The sequence below is a fragment of the Schizophyllum commune genome (genome assembly GCF_000143185.2).
Source record: "Schizophyllum commune H4-8 unplaced genomic scaffold SCHCOscaffold_3, whole genome shotgun sequence".
NCBI lineage: Eukaryota > Fungi > Basidiomycota > Agaricomycetes > Agaricales > Schizophyllaceae > Schizophyllum > Schizophyllum commune.
The window spans coordinates 1,787,329-1,809,101 of NW_026089540.1; the positions used below are offsets into that span (position 1 = coordinate 1,787,329).

Consider the following 21,773-nt stretch of genomic DNA (forward strand, 5'->3'; position numbering starts at 1 on the left):
AAGCAGAGCCGTATTTCTTTGGCCCATTGCATTGTATAATATCCTAGTTGACTGAGTTTGTAAACCTCTATTCAAGTTAGTCTTCTGCGGCTGCCGTTCGTAGGTGTTGTGAGACGCGAAATCTCTTCGCATGACACGCTGAGGTAGAGGCAATGGAGTACTTCCGGTATAGACCTTTTACAAAAGTAATCAAAATCTATTGTATTGCATTGTCTCCGATTCGGACACTGGATGCATCCCGCAGCGCCGCCGCGGTGACGCTCCGAACCCGATAGGATCACCTCCCTCTCACACTATATAAAGGGTAGCAGCCGGTGAGCATAGCAGATTCGACCGACCTCCATCTCTGAGTGCTCGTTGCTGCACTGCGGCGACGAAAAGCATATTGAGAAACCCACCATGTCCTACCCGCGTCGCAAGATCGGAGACGCAACCTTCGGGCCTCTAGGATACGGCCTCATGTGGGATGTCTACGACCCTCAAGGCCTCACTTCCTCTACCGATGACGAGCGCTTTGCGGTCAGTTGATCAGTTTGAATCTCTGTCGCGCCCATTTGTACTTACGAGCATGCGCTCACCCGTTAGGTCCTCGACGCTGCATTGGAAGCGGGCTGTAACTTCTGGGATACTGCTGACATCTATCCCGGTTCCGAGGAAGCCGTCGGCAAATGGTATGTGCTTGCATCTCTTAGCTGAGGTGGTTTTCACGATACATTCTCAGGCTAGCGAAGACGGGCAAGCGCAAGGAGATTTTCCTGGCGACAAAATTCGGCTTCGTGCAGCGCCCTGGGCATGCGAAGGCCGGAGAGAAGCTCCTCGACGGCAGTCCTGAGTACGTCCATGAGGCTGTCGAGCGCTCTCTCAAGAAGTTGGGCACCGACTACATTGACCTGTACTATTTGCACGTAAGCCTATCGCGGGCAATCGTCTTGCCAACTTACTGAGTACTGGTACAGCGAGCGGATCCGGACACACCCATTGAGCGCACTGTCGGCGCGATGGCAGAGCTAGTCAAGTGAGTAGAGCCGCCGTGTATCATCATGAATCAGCCAATGCTGACTGGCACGCTTTAAGGGAGGGTAAAGTCAAGCACCTTGGCCTTTCCGAGGTGTCCGCCAAGACACTGCGTCGGGCCTACGCTGTGCATCCAATCGCTGCGGTCCAGGTCGAATACTCGCCCTTCACGCTCGACATTGAGGATCCCAAGATCGGTCTCCTGCAAGCCGCGCGCGAACTCGGCGTCAAAGTCGTCGCATATTCGCCGCTCGGCCGCGGTCTTCTGACTGGACATATCGTCAGTGCCATCGCATCAGTCGCATGGAGGCAGAGCATATGCTGACGCTGACGCACCAGAAATCCACTGCCGACATTACGGACCCCTTCCGCTCATCTATCCCCAAGTATAACGCCGAAAACTTCCCCAGAATTCTCAACCTCGTCAAGGAGCTGGAGGCCATTGGGCAGAAGTACAATTCGTCTTCTGGGCAGGTCGCACTTGCTTGGATCCTGGCGCAAGGAGATGACTTCATCCCGATACCTTGCACAACGAAGGTCAAGGTGACACTTCCGAGTATATTGTGCTTGTTCGAGCGATAACCGAATGGCACAGAATCTGGAGCACAACGTCGCCGCGCTGGACCTCAAGCTAAGCAACGAAGACCTGGCCTCGATACGCAGACACGCCGAAGAGATCGACGCCGCTTTGCGCGGCATCGCACGTTATCCTCCCGGTGTACAGGAAACCCTATTCAGCGAGACGCCAGAGCTGTGAGGTGATAGCGACGATCGTTGCGTATGATGTGTTGTGTTGGTGGTGTTGATACAATTGAGCAATATGTACGAATGAACTGAAGAATGGATCAATCAAAGTAGCCTCGTCACGCTCAAAAACGCACAATTTAGGATACCAGTCAGGTGGAAGCTAGCTTCCCTCCTTCCTCGACCCATAATGCAGAAAGTCCCAACAAGCCTTCCCCGGCTCCGCGCCCAAAAGCTCCTGCACCTGCGCCAGGCTCATCTCGCAGAGCTCGCGTACATTCGTGATCTTGCTCCCCACATACTTCACGTTCTTCTGCGTGATCCCCGGCAGACACCTCAAGAGCTCCTCTGCCGCCGTATTGACGCCTGCGCCCACATCCGGGTCCTCCTCCGCGCCAATCGCGATAGCCGTCGTCGGGTCCGGTTCGGTACTGTCCTTCTTCAAGTCCTTGAAGATCTCGGCGGTCGCGTACGGTGAGGATGACCATATGATGCGTACGCGCGGGAAGGTAAGGGTGAGCAGGACGAGTTTGGACTGAATGGTGGGCCCGGAGAAAGGTGATTTGTCGTCTTCTTTTGTGTTTGGCTTTTTGGGCGGGTACTTGTTGACGGGCTTCGCGTACGACTTCATGTCCGAGATTATCTACAAGGCGTCAAACTGAACTCGGCCGGCGTCACTTGGACAGCGTACCTCCAGCGAGAACGCCTTCTCTTCCTCGAACTCGATGAGAAGGATCGGATGTTTGTAATGTACTGACATTATCTCGCACTGCGTATACCTTCGAAAGTATCAGAAAGCCCGTCCGCAATCCAAGAGGATTACACCCACAGGCGACCGCTGTTGAAACTGGAAACAAGATCCGACAAGCTCTTCCGCTCGACGCAGATATCTGGCGTAAGGATGTAATCACCGACGGTCAAAGTCGCCGGGATGACCAGCAAGTTCGACGCGTGCAGCAAGGATGGCAAGGTCGACCTGAACTCGCGCATGTCGACGATGACCTGTATTTGCGTTAGATGGAGAGGAAGGACGTCGAGGTTGCAAAGAGTCATACCCTCGACGGCTCGGTGTTCAATTCTCTGCGACCGCCGGCGATCCGGGTACTGATGGTCTTGATGACATCGTCGCCTGCTTGTTGTCGTGTATCCTCGAAAATGGGCAGAAGCATGCTCTGCAAGACCATAAGCACCACAAAAAACAAGATGTTGACTCATCAACGTACCCCTCGTTCTCTGATCAACCGCTCGAAGGCGTTCTTCTCCTTCCGAATACCCGCCAAGAACTTATGCTCCTCTGACGAGTTGCCGTAAAACATGTGGTACAATCGTACACCGAGTCCAGGATTCGCAGCGCGGTAGAGCTGCTTGAGGTTAGTCTCGCTCCGAACATACGGAGCATTCACATACCTCAACCCGCCTGAAGAAGTCCACGTTGGGCTCAATCATGACGATAAACTTGGGTTGCAGCTCGGCAAGCATCATGTCGTCCGCATCATCCGAGTACGGGCGCACGACGACTGTCTGCTGAGGCGCCAACAGCTCATAGTTCGCATCGAACTCCGTCTCGAACTGGACGGTGTCAAAATCGAGAAGCGTGATGTCCCCGTCATCCATGAACTCCAGTCCCGACGACTGTTGGCTTATGCTGGCGACATATCAGCAGACGTTCAATAGCAACATGGGCGACAACTCACAGTTGCGTAAGGAGGTCAGCCTCGACCGGATCGTCCACGACAGAACTCGGAGCGGTCGACTGCGACCGCGAGGGTGTAGGCGCTGGCGCCGTCTTCCCCCCACGCATACGCCTCCTACTAGCGGCGCGCTCCTGCCTGTCCTTATCCTTCCGCTGTAGCGCCTCGGATACCCCAGCGTTGTTGCCACTCCTGTTCATGTTTGATGTTGATGTCGATGGTCCGGTATTCGTCGACGAACCCGTATTCGTGCGGTAGTACCCATTCTGCTCGCCTCGCCCCTCTGCCTTCTTCGTCTGATGCAGCCGCCCTTTCCACCACAGGTAGCGCCCGAGCTTCATCAGCAGCATTGACGTGCCGCGCTGGCCCGCGGGTGCGCTGTAGTCCATGCTCTCCAGGAACTCGGTCAGCACCGAGCACCCGTGCGTCGAGGATGTCATGACGAGTACGGTGTTATTTCCAGGGGCTAGCAGACATAAGCATAACGCGCAGTATTGGCTAGTAAGCACTCACTATTCTTCATCCGCGGATTCGTCTCCATGCGGATGAGCTCCTCCTCTATCTCCTGTATAACGTCGGCCAGCAGATTCCACTTCGGAAGCTCCTCCAGCACAGGCTCTACCCCTGACGGGAGCCATCGCGGTCTGTTGTTGCCCGTATCTTGCGACTGACCGACCGTGCCGTTGACCTCGTCCAAAGCCGCCCAGCCCTCTTCGTCCATGTCATCGAGAACGGGCTCTTTCCTAGTGGAAGTCATGATGTAGCACCTGCGCTTCGCGACGGTGATGATGACGTTGGCGGCGTCGGTGAGCAGCCAAGGCGAGTGGTGCTCCTTCTTTCCGCCTGACGAGGTCGTCTGGTTTGACTCGATGATGGTCTCGAGTAACATGTAGAATTGGATGGGGTCGTAAGTGAGCAGGTATCTGGGGCGTATGAGACGACTGGCCAAGGGGACGTTTGGCAAGAGCACATACCCCAAGAGCTTCCTCAAAGTCGCCAGGTCCCCGACCAGCTGCTTGGTGCGCGGACCAACCTTGTGCCACACTGGGTCGAGCTGTCGGCGAACGATATGATCAAACGACCTGAAGTACGCATTCTCCACCGTGAGGTCGTCCAGGTCGAGCTGAGAACCATCGGTGAAGAGTCGAGCCAGATATGAGATGACGCACTGAGGTGTTGGACCGCTTCAGATCAGCAAGCGTCGAAGTCATGCACTGTATGATGGCGTGGTGAATTTCGGCCATCGACTCTGTCATTTCTTGGGACAGTTCGACTACGTCCGCGCGCCGTCTCTCGAGAGCCTTCTTTACGCCTTCTTGGAACCTGGGAACCGAATTCAGCTCAATGCTATGTTATGTAGGCGAGTGTCGAGCACCTGGGATAGAGATGAACTTTGCGCAGCTGCAACTCCTTCATGATGTTCTTGAGAGGGGACAATCCGCTGGTGATGTGTTCTGGCTGGTCTGTAAACGCCTTCAAGAACCCCTCCTTGTTCTTCTCTCGGTATAGTCGCACGATGAACGCTTCGAGGACCAAGGCTGTCACTCTGCCGCGTCGTCAGTCGCGGTTCTGACATGGACAGAGTTCAACAACTTTTCGGCGTGCAGGACAACCATACCGGTGATGAGTTCGGTGGGGATTTGGGATTGGAGCATATCAACGACAAGGATACGCGAGGTGACTGATATAAGGCCTCCCTTCTTGTACATCTCTTGCCTGAGCGACGTCAGTTTGCGGCCGACGCGATGTGTCGAGCGCGCACCTCTCCTTGCTGCCCGTCTCGTAGCCAACGACACGCAGCCCCGGCTTCCGACAGCCCATAATACCCAGCTCCTCCCCAATCTCAGACTCCTCCTCGGGCGTGGCGTTAACCAGAAGGACGAGGTTTTGTGGGGAGTCATAGAGCTTCAGCAGGTTGCAGACAATCCGGCGCAGTCCCAACCCTCGCGCGATGACCAGCAGATCGTTGGTAGTTGGGTCATGTATGTCTTCCAGCACAGTTCTGTGGAAGGACAAGAGCGGCAACATGATGGCTGTCGGACGGAAGGTCTATTGTTCTCGAAATGACATGGACGGGAAAGGCAAGTGACGAACAATGGTCGAATCTGGTCGAGTCCCGTTTAGTCACCGGTTCCGGCGTTCATCGGCCTTTGCCGAGACTGGACTCACAATGTCACGGTGGAGTGCTCGAGATAACATTCGCAGGTAGGGCATGCATGATCTACAGAATAAATATACGTCTACAGCTCTTAGTAGCTATACAGGCCTATATAAGTAGGATGTTATACAAAATAGTCCCAGTCTCTACAGTCCGGATATCCTTGCCAACGACCTGCGCCACATCACGATAATACCAGTATAGTGCGCAATCGGAAAAGAGGCTTAATGATCCCTCGACAAGACCTTCATAGTAAGCGCCTCCAGCGCATCCCTCGCGGGAGTGCTGGGAAGGACCTGGAGGGCCTCACGCGCCTTCTGCGCATGTTGCGCCGCAAGTGCGTAGGTACGCGGCAACGCTGACGTCTCCCTGACGATGCGGACGACCTAAGGGTACGGTCAGTGAGAATTCTGTAAGCATGTCAACAAGATCAGCTCACCTCCGCTGTATCGCCAGGTTCAGAACACTTCCGCGAGACATACGGTGCGAGCTCATCAGGCCGTTCCTCGAGCGCGTAGAAGACAGGTGCGGTGATGAGTCCGAGGCTCAGGTCGACAGCACCCGTGGGCTTTCCCGCACTATCGGCAGAGGTCTCCTTGAAATCCAACGCATCGTCGATGATCTATCGAGTCGATCAGCATGCAATATATGCATCCTGGCGCGCGTTGCTTACCTGGAACGCAAGACCTAGCTCCGTGCCATAGTCTCCCACCGCAAGCACCCGCTCGTCGTCGCTCGGCAAGCCAGAGAGCATCGCCGTGCTCCTCAAAGCGCGCGCAAATAGGCTGCCCGTCTTCAAGAAGATGCGTTCCATATACGAGCCCCACTGGTCCGCCGCCTGCCCCACCTTCGCCTTCTCACCGAGCGCGATGGAATCCTCTGCCTGTATGATCTCGCCCTCGACCAGCGTGGTGACCACACCCGCAATCTCGCGCATGGCGTCAAAGTTCTCGAGCGCGGCGATGAGAGACATGGCACGCCCGAGGACGAAGTCGCCGGCGAGGATGCTGTTCTTGTTACCAAACTTGGAGGGCGCGGACAGGTCGCCGCGACGCGTGTCGGATTCGTCGATGACATCGTCGTGCAGGAGCTGTGTTGGTGTGAGCGATGGAAGAAGGCAAGAACGACCTCGTACGAACAGAGACAACGTGGATCATCTCGACGATCTCGGCGAGGCGGACCTGCTGGGGAAGGGCTGGAAGGTTATGAGTACACGTCGAGTGAGCAATGTCAAAAAGACCTACCATCGCGTTCGCCGACGCTCGCATTCACAGCAAGTGCAGTCAGAAGGATCAAGCGAGGGCGCATGAGCTTCGAGGGCCGCTTCGCATAGTATTGCGAGACCTCCGTCAGGAGCTCGTTGGACGTCGAGAGGTCCCGAATGAACGTCTCCCGCATCCCCTGAATATACCTCCCAAGCTTGTCCTGCAGCTCCAGCTTCTCCTCCTCCGGCGAGAGCTTCGGAAGCGCAGGCAAAGCCGGCTGGTGCGCCTTAGGCGCCAGGGGTGCCACAGTCGCCAACATCGCGTACGAGAGCAGGTTCTTCAGCGAGGAGAGGAGGCCTTGCCACGACATGTTGACTTGCAGTGCGGAGTGGTGGGTGGCTTATATATTGCTGGAAAGAAGTGCGGAATCTGAAAGCGCGACACGCAGGAGTGACGACCTCGCGGGATGGGTGAGAACGCTGTGGCTGGCTAAGGGGATGGCTGTTAGGAATCGGCCCTTATATGAAGCGTTAGGCGCTCGCAGTTTGTGCAGAATGCGATGAATAGGGATGGCAACTTGGTGGGGTTGGTTCAGATGAGATACGATGGGTAGCCATCCGCTTCGAGGGGCCAGTTACCCGCGGCATATTCACACCTTCTTCGATCTCCGCGTCTACCCCTGGTGCTGGGGAGCTGATACAAGTGTTCAACGAGGTGAAATGCGATGCTGGAGGGAAGCAGGTCAGAGCTGGATGAGGCGAGTGAACCAGCTCGTTCGCTAATCAGTGTGGTAGCGCCCATAGTGAATGAACCATTTCGGTACCTATAGCAGGCCCGGTAGCGCCGCACTTCCTTCTTTCGTCCCTCGAACTTCTTTGAATCGTGTTCAGGCTGCGTATCAGCATCATTCATGAAGATGATGTCGCCAGCGAGGTTGAAAGTGAGCTAGCACAGCGGAGGCTGCGGGCTCCCGACCTGTCTAGACAGCAGCATGGAAGTCTTGGCTGCGTGAACGACGGGGGAAAGAGACGCCACAGAAGCGGGAATCCATCAGGAAAGAGATACTTGTCGACACTTGCGTATGCCGCATATCCACAAGTTGCATAGAGGCCGAGTAATTTGAGCGCTTTGATTGACGTGTGGCGGTGCGGAGCAACTAGCGCAGGAGACGGCACTTGCGCAACCACCGCCTTTGAGAGGGAATAGACCGCCATCACAGCAGCTTGTCGATACAGAGTCCGAGCTATAGTGATGAGTTACAGATGACAGTGAAGTATGGGATAGTATCCAAACGTTCGCCTCTGCAAGATGTTTGAGGAGGGGAACAAATGTGGCAACGAGGACCCACGGTCGTAACGGATTTCCGAACCTTCCAAGGTACACGTCGACCACCTCGGCACAGTCCTATCGCTGAAGATCACCCTCCTTGCTAATTGAGCTTGGAGCTTGGTCGATTGAACTAGGCAGTGCCGCGAAGGACATAGCCTAAAAGACACGAACAGAAGATGATGGTGTGAAGGAAGTAGCACCCGGCATTTGCCGAACGCGGGCGCTATGCTTTTCTTGGACTGCCGATTGTTCTGCGGCGCCATCCGCTAGTCCCCATGACCATCTGCGTCAGATTGAAGTCAAGATACATCTATTGAGTCCTGCATAGCCGTTCTCAGGACAATACCAGGCCGATACAGAGCAGTTCCGCAGACAATACAAATGCAATCAAGCTCTAATGAACCCCTTCCGTCTTCGCCGTTGCATGCAACCTCGCTGTATGCCCCCCAATCTACAGTTCCTCAAACGCGGATGAAAGGCGCAATCCGCACGGTGGCGAGCCATATCTGCAGATAGCTTCAGTACATGTATCGATCGCGGTGAGAAAGAAGAATCCACGTTGTAGTACAGGTACGACTTGCGGTCGGAGGCGGCGTCTGTCAAGAGGTAGAACCTCACTCCAACGAAGGCGCCGCCCGCCAGGATGGCCGAGGCAAGGAGGGCCGGAAGCTCGCACTGCGTGGCGATGTAAATGGACCAGAATATCATGGCAAGAAGCATGGTGGGGCGTCCGAACCGCGGGAAGACGATGGGGATGGTGCGTCGGCCTGCGGTGCGGTCGCCCTCTTCGTCTCGAAAGTCCTGAGCCTGGACCGTCGTGAGGACGATTAGGAAGGTTAAGATGTGGGTGTTGAAGGCCTTCTTTGAAGCGAAGCCGTGGTACTCTGGGTAGCGTAAGAGAGAAGTCAAGGGTGAAGGAAAAGGCGCAACGAACCGCCACGGGCCACAGAAGTCGCACCGATGTCGAAGGTGCAGTACGCAAGTGCGTTGAGCACATTCCGCGTGAGCCAGTGTGAGTCGAGCTTCAGCTCATTGTGCATAATGACGCCGAAGGGGAACCATAACGCGATGAATTTGAGATCGTAGGCGACGCAGATGAGCGCGCAGATGGGCAGCAATGCCCATCGCAGCACGAGTGCATCACGAAGAGCTATCCTCTGCGCGGGGAGTGGTCTCCAAGGCTTGTTTTGCGCGTCCTCGTCGGATGAGAGCGTCTGATTCGAAACGCAGAACTGGAGGAGGTGAATCCAAACCCAGAACACCGTCGACAAGACCCTTGTGGTCGTCAGCGATACATCGTATGCAACCGTGAAGAGGGCGAAGACGGACTGCGCCGTGTCAGTAAGAGCAATTCTGGATAAAAGACGCTCACGAACGATAGGAAAAAGGATGGATTTGAAGTCGGACCTCGTGAAGAGATACAGAGTATGCAGATCATGCGCGGCACGACGAAGTAGGCTCAAAGACATATCTGTTGTCTGTTCGTTCAGAGGAGCCGAGGATTGAGGGGATCGACCAGGCTCCCGAGACGAAGAGGGCTTTGTATACAGGATGCATCGCAAGCCATGATGACTATCTGTCTACCGAGGCTCTTGTGAGAGCGATTGACATCACTGCCCTGGCGACGCTAAAGTTCCCAGGTGCGAGGTGAGCGCTTGGTACCTCCGTGAGCGCGGACGAGCGACAGAAGATGTCCGGACATGCTGGTTCAGTTCTGAGTTTCGAACTTGGGCCGGCACGACGCCGGCGCCGCGGCACGTGCCGAGGAACAGACCGCGTCACGGCAGTCACGCCTTCATCTGATGTTCATTCCCAGCTTCTGCCCTGCTTCAGCGCCTTCTGCGCTTCTGCGCGACGACTTCTCAGTCTGCGATGCTGCGTGGTGCCCTCATACCTCACAAGCTCAGGAGGAAGAGCGGGCGGAGGGCGTACCGCGGTCCTCTCCCATGCTCGTGCAAGTCAATGAACGTTCCTTCCGAAGCTGTCGGCCAGAATAGAAACGGGCCACGGACATCAGCCGTGCACGCCGTCACGGGCAGTCGATATACTAGAAGAGTGCGCCGCGCGAGCGTCGACAGCTAGCATCCCCTCCCCCGACGCCGCTGCCCACGATGTCACGCGTGAACGTGAACAGCCAGACGACGATCAACGAGGTGGGCGCCGCAGTTCAGGGTGAGGTCGTCGCGAAAACGCACAAGGGTCCCCGATTCTGGCTCATCTTCTGCTCCATCTGTCTGTCTTTGTTTGCCGCGGCTCTCGAGCTCACGGTCGTCAGTACGGCACTTCCAACCATCGCGAGCGACCTGCACATCGATGAGTTTACCTGGGTCGGTTCGGCGTATGCTCTCGCTTCTACGGCCTTCCTCCCCATGAGTGGCGCCATGGCGGAGGTCTTCGGACGGAGGCCCGCGCTCCTATTCTGCTTGGCCTGCTTCTTCCTCGGTAGTGGCATCTGCGGGGGCGCAAGTAACAGCTCCATGATGCTTGCCGGGCGGACCGTGCAAGGGTTGGGAGGCGGAGGGATCCAGGCCTTGGGCTACATCGTCCTTGCCGACATCACGACGCTTCGCGAGCGTGGCGTTTACGCGAGCCTGTTCGGATTGTGAGTATCATCACGCTCTGTCTAGGACCCAGTACTGACCGCGTTGTAGAACATGGGTACGCCCTAATTCCGTCGAGTCTTACACACGCGAAGTCTGACAAAAATGCAGAGCATTGCGTCTCTCATTGGCCCCATCGTCGGTGGCACACTCGCCGACAAAGGCCAGTGGCGCTGGATCTTCTGTATGTCTTTCCCTCGATTATCATCGTGTTGCCCCCCCGATAATCATCGTTTGAACTGCAACTGACAAGGTGGATTAGACATGAATCTCCCCATCGCCGGTGTGGCGTCCGTCCTCGTTGGAGTTTTGCTGAATTTGCCCACGCCGCCGGGTTCAATCCAAGAGAAACTGGCCAAGATTGACTGGATGTGAGTCCTTCTCCGTGCGGCGAGGATAATGGCCGTGTAGCGTAGGACTGCGGCTCACACAATGCCATGATAACAGTGGGAACGTCATCGTCATTGGGAGCACGACCTCCGCTGCTATTGGACTTACTTGGGGCGGCGTCACGGCGCCCTGGGACTCCGCGCAGACTTTGGCGCCGCTAATCATCGGACTGGTTGGTCTGGTGCTTTTCATGGTGTACGAGGCGAAGTGGGCGAAAAATCCACTGGTACGTTGGCTTGGATATCTCGGCTGCCATTTCGACTCATTCTCGTGCAGGTGCCCTTCCACGTCGTCAACAACCGCACGAGCGTCAGCGGGTACGTCTCTATCTTTCTACCTTTTCACTTATTTACAGGAACTCGACAGCTATCTGCAAACCTTCATCTCGGCGGTGGGCGCGCTCTGCCTCACCTACATGTATCCCGTGTACTTCCAGGCTGTAAAAAATGCGACGCCCATCAAGTCCGGCGTCTACCTTCTGGGCATGTCTGCCTTGGTTCCCGCGGCCATCGTCGCTGGTGTGATGGTGAAGAAGACAGGCCGCTACCGCCCGCAGATGCTCGTTGGCTGGTGTCTCCCAGTCATTGGTACTGGCCTGATGAGTACGCTGCACGCATATCACACCGTTGGCCGCGCCATTGGATATTTGGTTATCGTTGCCGTGGGCATCGGGTGAGTTCTTCCTACGTTATGTTGCATAACAGCTTATACTGACGGTTGCACAGCGCCGTATACTCGACGACGATGTTCCCCATCCAAGCGCCGCTACCTGTGCAGTCTAGCGCGTTGTCGCTATCCTTCATGTCTTTCGTGCGGGCTTTTGCCGGAGTAAGTCCATTCCCACATCGCCTCCCCCATCATCTAACGCCCTCACCAGATCTGGGGCGTCACCATCGGCAGCACTGTCCTCCAGAACCAGGCCAACAAGAAGCTCCCCCAGTGGTTCAAAGACCAGCTACCGGGCGGCATCGACGTCGCGTACTCGGCCATTCCACGGATTCCGATGCTCCCGCCGGACCAGCGATTTGAGGTGAACGAGGCGTTTGCGCTGAGTTTGCAGGTGGTCTGGGAGGTGCTGATTGGGATCTTGGGGTTGGGGCTGCTGTCGGCGCTGTTGATGAAGGGGATTCCGCTCCACAGCGTCGTGGATCAGAAGTGGACGATGCAGGAGAATGCGGCGGCTGCCGCTGCTGACAAGGAGAAGAATATCGAGATGGAGGCGGTGGTTGACGACAAGCCGGTGCATGCCTGACGAGACGATTGTTGACGATTTCGAAGTGCGACTTCCATAGACTCTACTATACGACGCTATATATATTACTTGCGACCGATTGATAGCTGTTGGACGTGTGCGTCTCGGTCCTTTTCGGGTTTCGCGGCGGTCAAACAAGTTAGCTTTCGCTTGCCGCTCGTGCTCGTGGGAACTGTCTGCGGCAAACGCCGTACACGTGTTACGAGTGCCAATTTCGGCAATCCTTGTTCTCTGCTTCTGCCGTCATGATCGCTGCCAAGCCTAGGGCAAGCGCCGTCTCGCACTCGCTCTCGTCGACCATCCCTCGCAAGAGCGAAATCACCGAATTGCTTTGAACTCAAGGAACCCGCGCTGGCATGCAGAAACAAGGGCTATCGTTGTACTTTTACTCGGGGCCAAACAGCCGCTGGGTTCACTACACACGCCAGCAAACTCATCACCCTAGCACTCTGACTGCCCTGGCGAAGATGTGCTTCATTCTGACTGATGATGGATGACCTTGAGGGTGTGTGAACGTGCTGAAACGGTCCCAGGCATAGGTGGTCGCACCCATGAATACGAGAAGGTATCGCAAGTGCATCCTCAATCCACGCAAGACGCCCATCTGTTGACAGCCATCCCTTCTCTATACCTCTACTCAGTCTCTAGCTTGCTCATCACATCCTTGGCGTCGCGACTAGCTAAGGTGAGTCCCATCGATGACGAGAGTCCGCGCCTCACTTACACGTTGATGGCAGAGACGCGCGCTGTGAATAGCAGCAGTCTATTGTCTTTGTTCCTGGGCGCTACGTCCATCTGGCATCAGTCCAATCCAATCACTATCAATAGTCTGTGGAAATGAAGATGAAGTCCGACGAGCAACAAGCCAGCTCGTCCGACCGTGTCTCAATACGAGAGCTGCTTTTCTGCCGCGCATGAGGGCCCGCCTTGCTCGTATCTGTCTGAAGGGTAGAGCGCACGCCATCGGCTCCCTTACTGTGTATGCTCACAAGCGCATCTCCTGCGAACCCCAGGGCCAGCGCCCACGTTTGGGTCCGCCCTTGTCGCAGACCATGGGATGACTAACAATATTGACAGTCCTCTACATCAGCCAAATCTCTAGCAGGACGATACAACTAGGTATATAGCCCTTCGCGCGCGGAAATCCCCAAACTCAGCGTCGCAACCACACTTCATCTTGCGAACGCTTCATCTCAGCCCGACATGGCTCCCTCCCCCATCGTCCTCGCCGCCGCCTGCGTCGCGCTCCCCGTCTTCTGGGTCTTCCACACTCGCTCGCCGCTCCCCGCGCTCCCCTACCGCCTCCCCTGGATCGGCAACCTCCTCCAGCTCATCCCCTGGCGCAACAACGTCGTCGGCTGGCTAGAGCACATCCAGGAGCAGTACGGCGAGATCTGCGAGCTCTATCTCCCACTGTGGGGCAGAATCCTGGTCATCGGCCACCCGGCGTGGCTGCAACATGTGAAGCAGGGCGACACGGATAGGTACAGCCGGGGGCCTATCGCGATTGGCGTGTTCAAGGAGTTTCCTGGGCCGAAGACGCCTGTTGCGAGTGAGGGGGCGGAGTGGAGGAAGGCGAGGAAGGTCATGGCGTGAGTTGCGGTTCGGGCTCTGTGGGGTGTTGCTGATGGACTTACAGGCCTATCTTCTCGGTCAAGTCGTTCACCAATCACATCAGTCATTCGATGCGCGACGTAGGTTTGCTCACTGCCCGCGTCCAGCAGACCCTTGACTCCAATTTGCAGATCTCATCGGTGACCCGCCAGTTATTGGACAACGTCGCTAAGCAGGACGGCCTTGTCGATTGGAATGGTCAGAGTAGCTTCGACGTTATACTCGCCAATATGCTCACCTCCACCTAGATCTCTGTGGCAAGATCGCCCTTGAGATCTTTTGCATGTCATGCCTTAGCATCAAGACGAACAAGCTGCGCACCGACCCGGAATGTCTGAAGGAGGACGACTACCTCCGTGACTGCTTGATTGCGGTCAGCCAGACGTCGGTGAAGTAAGTAATACATGCTTTCATATCCATGGCACAGTCATGACCGACTTTCTAATCTTAGGCGCCTCTTCAACCCCTTTTACAAGTGGACGGAGCTGGTACGATCTGTCGTCGCTCTACTCGACCTTCCCGCTGACGACTATCCCAGCTCTCCGGCGAAGGCCGCAAATTCGAGACGTCCCGTGCCCATATTCGTGCCCTCGTCGACGACGTCGTCGCCAAGCGGCGCTCCTCAGAAGACACCGACGGCGTCACCCACGGCGACTACCTCTCGCAGATCATCAACGACCCCGAGTACGACAACGCGGAGCTCCTGCGCAACACGCTCGTCGTGCTCCTTTTCGCTAGCGGTGACAACACGCGCAACAGCCTGACGTGGTCGATGCATGCGCTGCTGCAGCACCCGGAGTGGATGGAGAAGATGCGGGAGGAGGCAGTGAGGAATGGGCAGCTGTCGGCGGATTTGATGATTGAGTATGCACATCTGAATGTGGGTGGACTGTCACGGTCGGCGGTAAATGAGGGAGGAACTGGACTGACACACTCAAATGCAGCGCTTCCCTATTGCTATGGCAGTCTTCTACGAGACTGTGCGTCTGTGGCCTGGCCTGCCGAAGAATGCCCGCCTTGCTGTCAACGACGATGTCCTGCCTGCGATTCCGGAGCACGATTTGCCCGCTGTCAAGGTCAACAAGGGCGACTATGTTCTCTGGTCTGACTTTGTCATGATGCGCAACCCCAAGGTTAGTAGCGCCTCTACCACTCGAGAATTTCGGGACTCAATGGGTTATACAGGTCTGGGGCCCTAACGCCGATGTCTTTGACCCCTCGCGCCACCTCAAGGATGGTGTCTTCTACAAGCCTGGTCAGCCCGACTTCAATGGCTTCGGATCAGGCCCGCGCCTCTGGTGAGCGAGATGCGCGTTTTGGATAGATATGGTGCGTGCTGACGTTGTGGATCTTCAGCCCGGCCGCGCAGCTCGCAGCCTATGAGTTTGTCGCGACGTGGGCGAGCCTTCTGCCTCACTTCAACTTCGAGGCGGCGTACAAGGAGGAACCGAAGAGGGACGAGGCTTTCACCATGTCGGTTGCTGGCCAGCTTCCGGTGAAGATTAGCGCGAGGGATGCTGCTGTGTTCAACTAGATCGTGTGCACGTTCTGGAAGTGCATTCCTCCTATAGTAATTCTCGGTTCCCTGTAGATAGCTATGTAGATCTTGTACTCCCGCTGTACTTTGTGCCAAAGAATCCAATCGAAGAATCATCTGAACCAAGACTTTGTGGGTCCGTCACCGGCGTTGTCCGAATAAGCGCCCGCGTGACCGCGTCTTCGACGGCGCGTGAGGGTCGCGGCCCTGGCTCCTACACTCACTCCGTTCGGCACTCAGACTATCCAAAAAATCCAGCGAGCCTTTCACGAAGACCAGCGACTTCTAGTATACGACCCCTATAGCATGACACCAGCTCTCCTGCGCTTCGCGCCCTCCCCCACCGGGGCTCTCCATCTAGGCGGCTTGCGCATGGCGGCGTACAACTACTTGTACGCGAAGAAGACCGGCGGGAAGTGGATAATGCGTGTTGAGGATACGGATGCGGTGAGTCTTAATCGAAGGGGACGAATGCAAGAAGCATTTACGGTGAAGTAGACGAGATTCGTGCCAGGCTCAGTGGAGGGCATCATTCGATCGCTGGAGTGGGCGGGACTTGAGTATGACTACGGTGCGCAGAACAACTCTCCAACCCTGGGGAAGCATGTCTGACCCCGCTACTAGGTCCTGGGAAGGATGGACCTCACAAGCCGTACTTTCAGGTCAGTCCCACATCCCAGACCTTATGATCGGCTACCCAACATATTCTCAGTCAGAGCGTCTTGACCTATACAGACATCATGCCCACAAGCTGGTGAATGTGCGTACGCACGTACCCTATGAAGCCCTTTCCTGACCATTCTACACATCAGTCCGGCCACGCCTACCGCTGCTTCTGCACCCCAGACGAGCTCAATGACACCCGCGAACGACTCGCGCGCCAGGGCTCCAACACCACCTACGACCGCCGCTGCATGCACCTCACCGACGAAGAAGTCTTCCGCCGCATCCGCGCCGGCCACAAGTACACCATCCGCATCAACGACACCAACCTCCCCCCGCGCCCCGCGAACCCGCCCGCCGACCTCGTCTTCCCCAACCTCCGCGACGCGCACGCGTCCCTCGCCACGGACCCCATTTTGCTGAAGTCGGACATGCGCCCGACGTACCATCTGGCGTCGGTGGTGGACGACCATCTGATGGGCATTACGCATGTGCTGAGGGGGGAGGAATGGCTGACAAGCGCGCCGCTGCATAGGGATTTGTATGCTGCGTTTGGGTGGGGGGCGCCGGCGTTTGCGCATATTCCAATTCTGTTGAATCAGGATGGGACGAAGATGAGCAAGCGGCATGGGCATGCAATCGTGGACGACTATATTGTGAGTAGATGCTGGGATGAAATGTCATACAAGAGTGCGAATGAAGCTTTTCAGAAACGCGGCTGGGAGCCGCAAGCCGTGCTCAACTGGCTAGTACTCGCTGGCTGGGGCGTAACGCGAGACGCTTCAGGGCAAACTACCCAGGAGGCACCCGACAGTACACGTCTAATGACCGTCGAAGAGATGATTGCAGAAGTATGCCCAGTGCCCCCGTCGAACGCCGAATCCCTCTTGATGATAGCCTCTTTCAGTTCGACATCACCAAACTCGCCCACCGCAGCGTCATCCTCGACCCCGCAAAACTGGAGTACTTAAACAAATACCACCTCGCAAAGGCCGTCGCGGCAGAGAACAGCCTCAACGCCCTGGCGCGCAAGGTTGCGCCGAAGGTGCGCGAGAGATACGGGGAGACGTAAGTGAGGTTGCATGTTGTCGGAAGTGCTGTAGCGTTGACAGGCAATCCTGCAGCCCGTACACATCCCTCGAGAACATCAAGCGCGTCATCAAGGTCCTCGATGTCCGCCTCACCAACCTCTTCGACTTGCCCTCAGAGGCAGCATACTTCTTCGCCGAGCCTGACCTCACGACCGAGGAAGCGAAGAGCATGGTGAAGACGGTCCCTCCAGCTATGCAAGGTGCGTATCTCCCTAACAGCCCTTCGATAGTTCAAGGGTTGAAGCGGTCATCAGCCAAAATCTTCGACGCGCTGGACGAGAAGCTGCGCGTGGAGACCGAGACGTATGATGGCGTGGACATTCTCGGACTCGTCAACCCCATTGCGAAGGAGATCGGCGCGAAGAGGGGAGACGTGCTAAGGCTTATGCGCTATGCGGTGACAGGAGCGAAGGTACGCCGCGTATCGTACTGCTCGCTTCTTTGTCTAGGTGTAGCTCACACGACTTCACAGGGAGGACCAGCACTTGCAGACACCGTCAAGCTCCTCGGGCCCAAGTTGACATTGAGGAGAATCGAGGCAGCACGGGGCAACGTCGATGGCACGGAGATGTAATGCGGGAAATACAGACGGACAATATTGCGTGCGTTCAGCTACCCTTAGGGAGCTTAATCTGGAATGTACCTGCGAAGGGGTGTCAATGTAGTATAGCAAAGACAACAAACTAGCTCACATTGCGGAAGGGAGGTGATCTCAGGCGTGACGGTTGCGTTGTAGCCCATTCGTGATAGCGCTCCTCGGATGATGCCTGCGGGCATGGCGGTGTACTAGTGGGGTTCAGTGGATCATCTGGAGGAATGGAGAGGCTACGCACGATCTTTGCTCGTCTTAATGCGTCTGCGCGACCCTCGTATGAGGATATTCGGATGATGGGCTTGAAGTGATTATCTTGCAGGACGTATACACCCTGGCGTGCCATGTCACGATGCGGGTACGATCAGGCGTACGAAGGTGCGCACCCTATGATTCGTACGCAGGTTGTCGACTTGTTTATCCCAGAATGCAGCCCAAATGTCTTTGCAGATGAACTTGATCGCGTCCAGCGTCTCCGTGAATAGTGGTCGGTCGCGACATAGCCTGCATTGGTTCCTCAGTGTGCATAGTAGTATTTGGTTCGAACAGCTAGACGTACCTTTCCGTAAAGTTTGCCCCCACGTGCATCCCAATCGCCTCCAGCCTTGCGCGCAGTGCCTCTTCCTCATCATCCAGCGGCAGCTGCGCCTTCCCACTCGCACTCTTCAAGCTCGTCACCGAGTCCCTCGGATTCGGCTCCTTGTTCTTCAGCGACTGCGGCGGAGGAGGCGGAGGGGGAAGCAGCCCCGCCTCAATCATCTCCGCCTCGAGCTTCTTCGTGCGCGCCAGCGCGACGGCAGCAGAGGCGCGTAGCGTATTTACCGCTTCGAAGACGAAGTAGTCCATCGCGGGACCGTCGACATAGCGTGCAGGTGGGTCGGCTAGGGCAGCAAGATTTGAGGGGACGAGGGAGCTGCCTGAGGAGCTCTGAGGGATCTGGAAAGAGCTTCGAGTGGTCTGCATGGTGGTTTGGGCGGAGGTACGATCCGGAGGAGGCGGGCCGTAGAGCGCGCCTTGCGTGACTTGGTCGTGACATACAACGTGACTCCATGTTGAAGTTGGTGCTGGCGCTTTTTCAAAGGCTCACACTCACCCTTTGAGGCTAAGAAGAATTTATATGAGGTCTCTCTGTATACATGTATATACTGTGACCTGGATCATGTCATACACATCGAGCAAACACCTGCACACATGGCACGCACCGATAATCATCATCTTCTTCTGTGTCTCCAAGGCACTATGGCGGAGTGGTTAACGCGAGAGATTAGAAATCTCTTCCTCTCTGAGGGCGCAGGTTCGAATCCTGCTGGTGTCGTCTTTTGCCTCGAAAGGGAGCGAAGATTGGAGAGGAAGACGTGGAAGATGCGCCTAAAAATTCGAATTTCCAATCATTTTTGTATGGCTTTATACCTACTCCAAGCCAAGAGCACATCGTCTTTTGAATCTCATAACCTGGTAGAGCGTATCGCTATGTGCACACATGAATATCTTTAGGACGATCCGGCTGGGTATGAGGACATTACAAGGGAAAGAGTGTACAGGTGCAAGCGATCGCTTGGACCACGTTCCACGTTGAATTCCGATTTATGCAGTGACATCCGCTCGTATGCATCGAACATATCTTTCGAATGCTGCAAGAGCTGTCACAAAAGACAGAGCTTTACACGACATTGCAACGGGAAGACGTAGATAATTCAGCCAGTGATCCAACTAGAGAACAATAATATGCCCTCGAGAACGAGTTATTCGATCCATCTCATACAAACGCTCACAGCTTCGCCTTCACAACCACCGTCTTGCTCAGCCCCTCCACAATGCCCTCGACCTCCCGCTCAATCCTGCTCAGCAGATCCTGGCACGTCGGAATGTCGTTGATAAGCCCAATCGCGGGGCCAGCGGTCCAAATCTGCGGTGGCGTAGTTAGCAACAGCTCCGCGGCGAGAATCTCGGTCTCAGAAAACACAACACTCACCCCGTAGTCTGGGTCGCCCAACTCGTACACCTTCTTCCCCCTCTGACCGGACACCAGGTCACGGATGTCCTCGAACTTGGCACCGCCCGGCCGACGCTCGATGGAGACGACCTCTTGCGAGATCTAGCGGATGGGATTAGTAAGGGTCGATAGCCGGGAGGCAGTAGGGCGTCTGCAACGGAGCAGCACGGCATCTGCATCGAAGCCGACCGTAAGAACAGACGCTCACCTTATTCTTGTACACCCGCGCCGTATTGTGCAGCGTCCGGAAGATGTGCACCGTATCCTGCTCTTTCGACCTGACGATCGTCTCCTTGATGTTGTGGTGGATTGGGCTGGGTGAGCGTGGTCAGTTCCTTCGTTCCGAGCGCGAAAGAGTGACCCCGACGAGGGCCGCGCGAAGGGCGAGTCCAACGAGGACCATGCGAAGCGCGAGTCCGAGGAGGAACAAACCGGCGAGTCCTTACCTCTCAACGGTGCACATGAAGCGCGTTCCCATATTCGTTCCAGCTGCGCCCAATGCCAATGCCGCTGCCAGGCCGCGCGCATCCGCAATGCCTCCGGACGCGATGAAGGGGACCTTGAGCTCCTGCGCGGCGCGTGCGAGCTAAGAGGGGATCAGCATACTGTACCTCAGGTTGCCCCAAACAAGACACACAACGCGTCAATCACTCACCAGAACCAGCCCGCCCATATCCTCCTCGCCCGGATGACCTGCGCATTCGAACCCGTCGATGCTGAGAACGTCGACGCCGTGTTTCTCGGCACTCTACATATGAAGCTGATTAGCTTGCCATCCCACATAAACACTCGTATGATGATGTTGCTAAATGTGTAAGGCAGACACGAGAAACTGACCTTCGCATGCCTGATCGTCGTGCACTTGTGAATTACAATGCACCCCTGGCTCTTGAAAAACTTGATGAGCGGGCCCGCTATACGAGAAAGGGGGAGGGGAAATGTCAGCATGCCTTTTCTCGCAAGTATTTGCCCATGGCGCCGGCTGGCGGGGTCGCATTAGCGCGCGTTGAGAAGCCGGCGTCACGATTATGCGCGGCAGAGGATAGGCAGAGGGACGCCAATGAAGAACAAGACTTAGTAACTCACGCGCATTCCCCGCTGTCTCAAATATTCTGACTCCTTCCTCGACGGCTGCGCGGGCATAGCCTTCGTAGTCCGGTGGGTTGATGCTGGGAAGGAGGGTAATGTTGACGCCAAAGGGCTTGGATGTGCGCCGGCGCGTCTCGCGGATGGCCTCGCGGAGGGCATCGGGGGAGGGTTGGGTGAGCGCGGTAAGGATGCCTGGAGAAGAGAGTAGAATCATGGGTACGAGAAAGGACGGTTAAAAGAGACACGGAGAGATGGGGAATTGGATAGGAAGGGGGTTTAGATGAACGGTAGGGAATGGAAGCAGGTCATGGAAGCAGGTCATGATTATAGGAAGGATGGGGTCAGTACCGTTCGGAGTATTGAGGAGGGAGGGATATGCGCACCTAGCCCTCCAGCCTCTGACACCGCGGCAGCAAGTTGTGGGACACCGACCCTGGGCGCATGTCAGCCTGGGCACGCACGACATAGGCGATCTCGCGCACCATTGCATGCCTCCTTGGACGATTGGGCTAAGGACAGTCAGTGTCCATGTTCCCCGATACTGCATGAGAGACTGAGCACGCACACACGAATCCCAAGCAACTTCGTCAAAGGCGTTACGAGAACCATGCTGAGTGCGCTATAAAGTGGGGGGGAACTGGACTGAGATCGACGTGGGGTCTCCGCTGAGAGCTTATGGAGGTGAAAGCAAAGCCTGAGGGATCCAAGACCGCGCTCTTATGGCGGGATGGAAGCGCGAATGATGAAAGTACGGGAATGAGCGCAGGCTGTGAGGGTGACCGGCTGAGCGCCAGTAGATCCCGGTGTGGGG

General features: G+C 56.2%; 9 protein-coding genes and 1 non-coding gene across 10 annotated transcripts; 5 read left to right on the forward strand and 5 right to left on the reverse strand.

The window, feature by feature from the left end:
• The first annotated feature begins 336 nt into the window (after positions 1-336).
• On the forward strand, positions 337-2,231 carry SCHCODRAFT_02615160 (Aldo/keto reductase). Its single transcript, XM_003033788.2, has 8 exons — positions 337-519; positions 586-671; positions 722-905; positions 957-1,015; positions 1,075-1,294; positions 1,354-1,557; positions 1,610-1,847; positions 1,896-2,231. Exons 1-7 carry the CDS (start codon positions 400-402, stop codon positions 1,769-1,771), a joined length of 1,035 nt encoding a protein of 344 aa, XP_003033834.1. The 5' UTR covers positions 337-399; the 3' UTR covers positions 1,772-1,847; positions 1,896-2,231.
• On the reverse strand, positions 1,766-5,543 carry SCHCODRAFT_02615163 (uncharacterized protein). Its single transcript, XM_003034374.2, has 13 exons — positions 5,212-5,543; positions 5,043-5,165; positions 4,825-4,995; positions 4,619-4,772; positions 4,424-4,572; positions 3,963-4,372; positions 3,453-3,915; positions 3,166-3,403; positions 2,982-3,119; positions 2,814-2,930; positions 2,588-2,760; positions 2,450-2,537; positions 1,766-2,401 (listed from the first exon to the last, which is right to left on the reverse strand). The coding sequence occupies exons 1-13, from the start codon at positions 5,475-5,477 to the stop codon at positions 1,922-1,924; spliced, it is 2,970 nt and encodes a 989-aa protein (XP_003034420.1). The 5' UTR covers positions 5,478-5,543; the 3' UTR covers positions 1,766-1,921.
• Positions 5,544-5,831: 288 nt separating this feature from the next.
• Positions 5,832-7,182, reverse strand: SCHCODRAFT_02492233 (terpenoid synthase; the record flags this gene model as incomplete). Its single annotated transcript, XM_003034375.2, has 5 exons — positions 5,832-5,993; positions 6,047-6,229; positions 6,281-6,697; positions 6,747-6,802; positions 6,852-7,182. 5 exons carry the CDS (start codon positions 7,180-7,182, stop codon positions 5,832-5,834), a joined length of 1,149 nt encoding a protein of 382 aa, XP_003034421.1.
• A 1,252-nt stretch (positions 7,183-8,434) lies between these two features.
• Positions 8,435-9,838, reverse strand: SCHCODRAFT_02615171 (uncharacterized protein). The gene is made up of 4 exons (XM_003034376.3): positions 9,518-9,838; positions 9,076-9,469; positions 8,700-9,025; positions 8,435-8,647 (listed from the first exon to the last, which is right to left on the reverse strand). The coding sequence occupies exons 1-4, from the start codon at positions 9,608-9,610 to the stop codon at positions 8,603-8,605; spliced, it is 858 nt and encodes a 285-aa protein (XP_003034422.1). The 5' UTR covers positions 9,611-9,838; the 3' UTR covers positions 8,435-8,602.
• A 125-nt stretch (positions 9,839-9,963) lies between these two features.
• Positions 9,964-12,492, forward strand: SCHCODRAFT_02569243 (MFS general substrate transporter). Its single transcript, XM_003033789.2, has 9 exons — positions 9,964-10,743; positions 10,793-10,799; positions 10,853-10,925; positions 11,004-11,112; positions 11,189-11,357; positions 11,408-11,448; positions 11,498-11,803; positions 11,857-11,959; positions 12,009-12,492. The coding sequence occupies exons 1-9, from the start codon at positions 10,253-10,255 to the stop codon at positions 12,381-12,383; spliced, it is 1,674 nt and encodes a 557-aa protein (XP_003033835.1). The 5' UTR covers positions 9,964-10,252; the 3' UTR covers positions 12,384-12,492.
• Positions 12,493-13,586: 1,094 nt separating this feature from the next.
• On the forward strand, positions 13,587-15,531 carry SCHCODRAFT_01188937 (cytochrome P450; the record flags this gene model as incomplete). Its single annotated transcript, XM_003033790.1, has 9 exons — positions 13,587-13,975; positions 14,023-14,077; positions 14,129-14,195; positions 14,246-14,390; positions 14,449-14,485; positions 14,536-14,877; positions 14,942-15,130; positions 15,183-15,295; positions 15,354-15,531. 9 exons carry the CDS (start codon positions 13,587-13,589, stop codon positions 15,529-15,531), a joined length of 1,515 nt encoding a protein of 504 aa, XP_003033836.1.
• A 212-nt stretch (positions 15,532-15,743) lies between these two features.
• Positions 15,744-18,024, forward strand: SCHCODRAFT_02615181 (glutamyl-tRNA synthetase). The gene is made up of 10 exons (XM_003033791.2): positions 15,744-15,981; positions 16,033-16,105; positions 16,159-16,196; positions 16,247-16,294; positions 16,347-16,853; positions 16,908-17,048; positions 17,105-17,265; positions 17,322-17,488; positions 17,543-17,700; positions 17,761-18,024. Exons 1-10 carry the CDS (start codon positions 15,841-15,843, stop codon positions 17,860-17,862), a joined length of 1,536 nt encoding a protein of 511 aa, XP_003033837.1. The 5' UTR covers positions 15,744-15,840; the 3' UTR covers positions 17,863-18,024.
• On the reverse strand, positions 17,897-18,843 carry SCHCODRAFT_02491770 (TRAPP complex subunit trs33; the record flags this gene model as incomplete). The annotated part of the gene is made up of 5 exons (XM_050342952.1): positions 17,897-17,931; positions 17,981-18,074; positions 18,122-18,214; positions 18,267-18,384; positions 18,440-18,843. 5 exons carry the CDS (start codon positions 18,841-18,843, stop codon positions 17,897-17,899), a joined length of 744 nt encoding a protein of 247 aa, XP_050201670.1.
• Positions 18,844-19,113: 270 nt separating this feature from the next.
• Positions 19,114-19,195, forward strand: SCHCODRAFT_t47. The gene has a single exon. It is a non-coding gene; the product is annotated as a tRNA-Ser (tRNA).
• A 159-nt stretch (positions 19,196-19,354) lies between these two features.
• On the reverse strand, positions 19,355-21,689 carry SCHCODRAFT_02615184 (inosine monophosphate dehydrogenase). The gene is made up of 10 exons (XM_003034377.2): positions 21,528-21,689; positions 21,445-21,471; positions 21,346-21,395; positions 20,960-21,154; positions 20,711-20,787; positions 20,529-20,621; positions 20,320-20,459; positions 20,082-20,187; positions 19,853-19,975; positions 19,355-19,786 (listed from the first exon to the last, which is right to left on the reverse strand). Exons 1-10 carry the CDS (start codon positions 21,569-21,571, stop codon positions 19,649-19,651), a joined length of 993 nt encoding a protein of 330 aa, XP_003034423.1. The 5' UTR covers positions 21,572-21,689; the 3' UTR covers positions 19,355-19,648.
• Between the last annotated feature and the right edge of the window lie 84 nt (positions 21,690-21,773).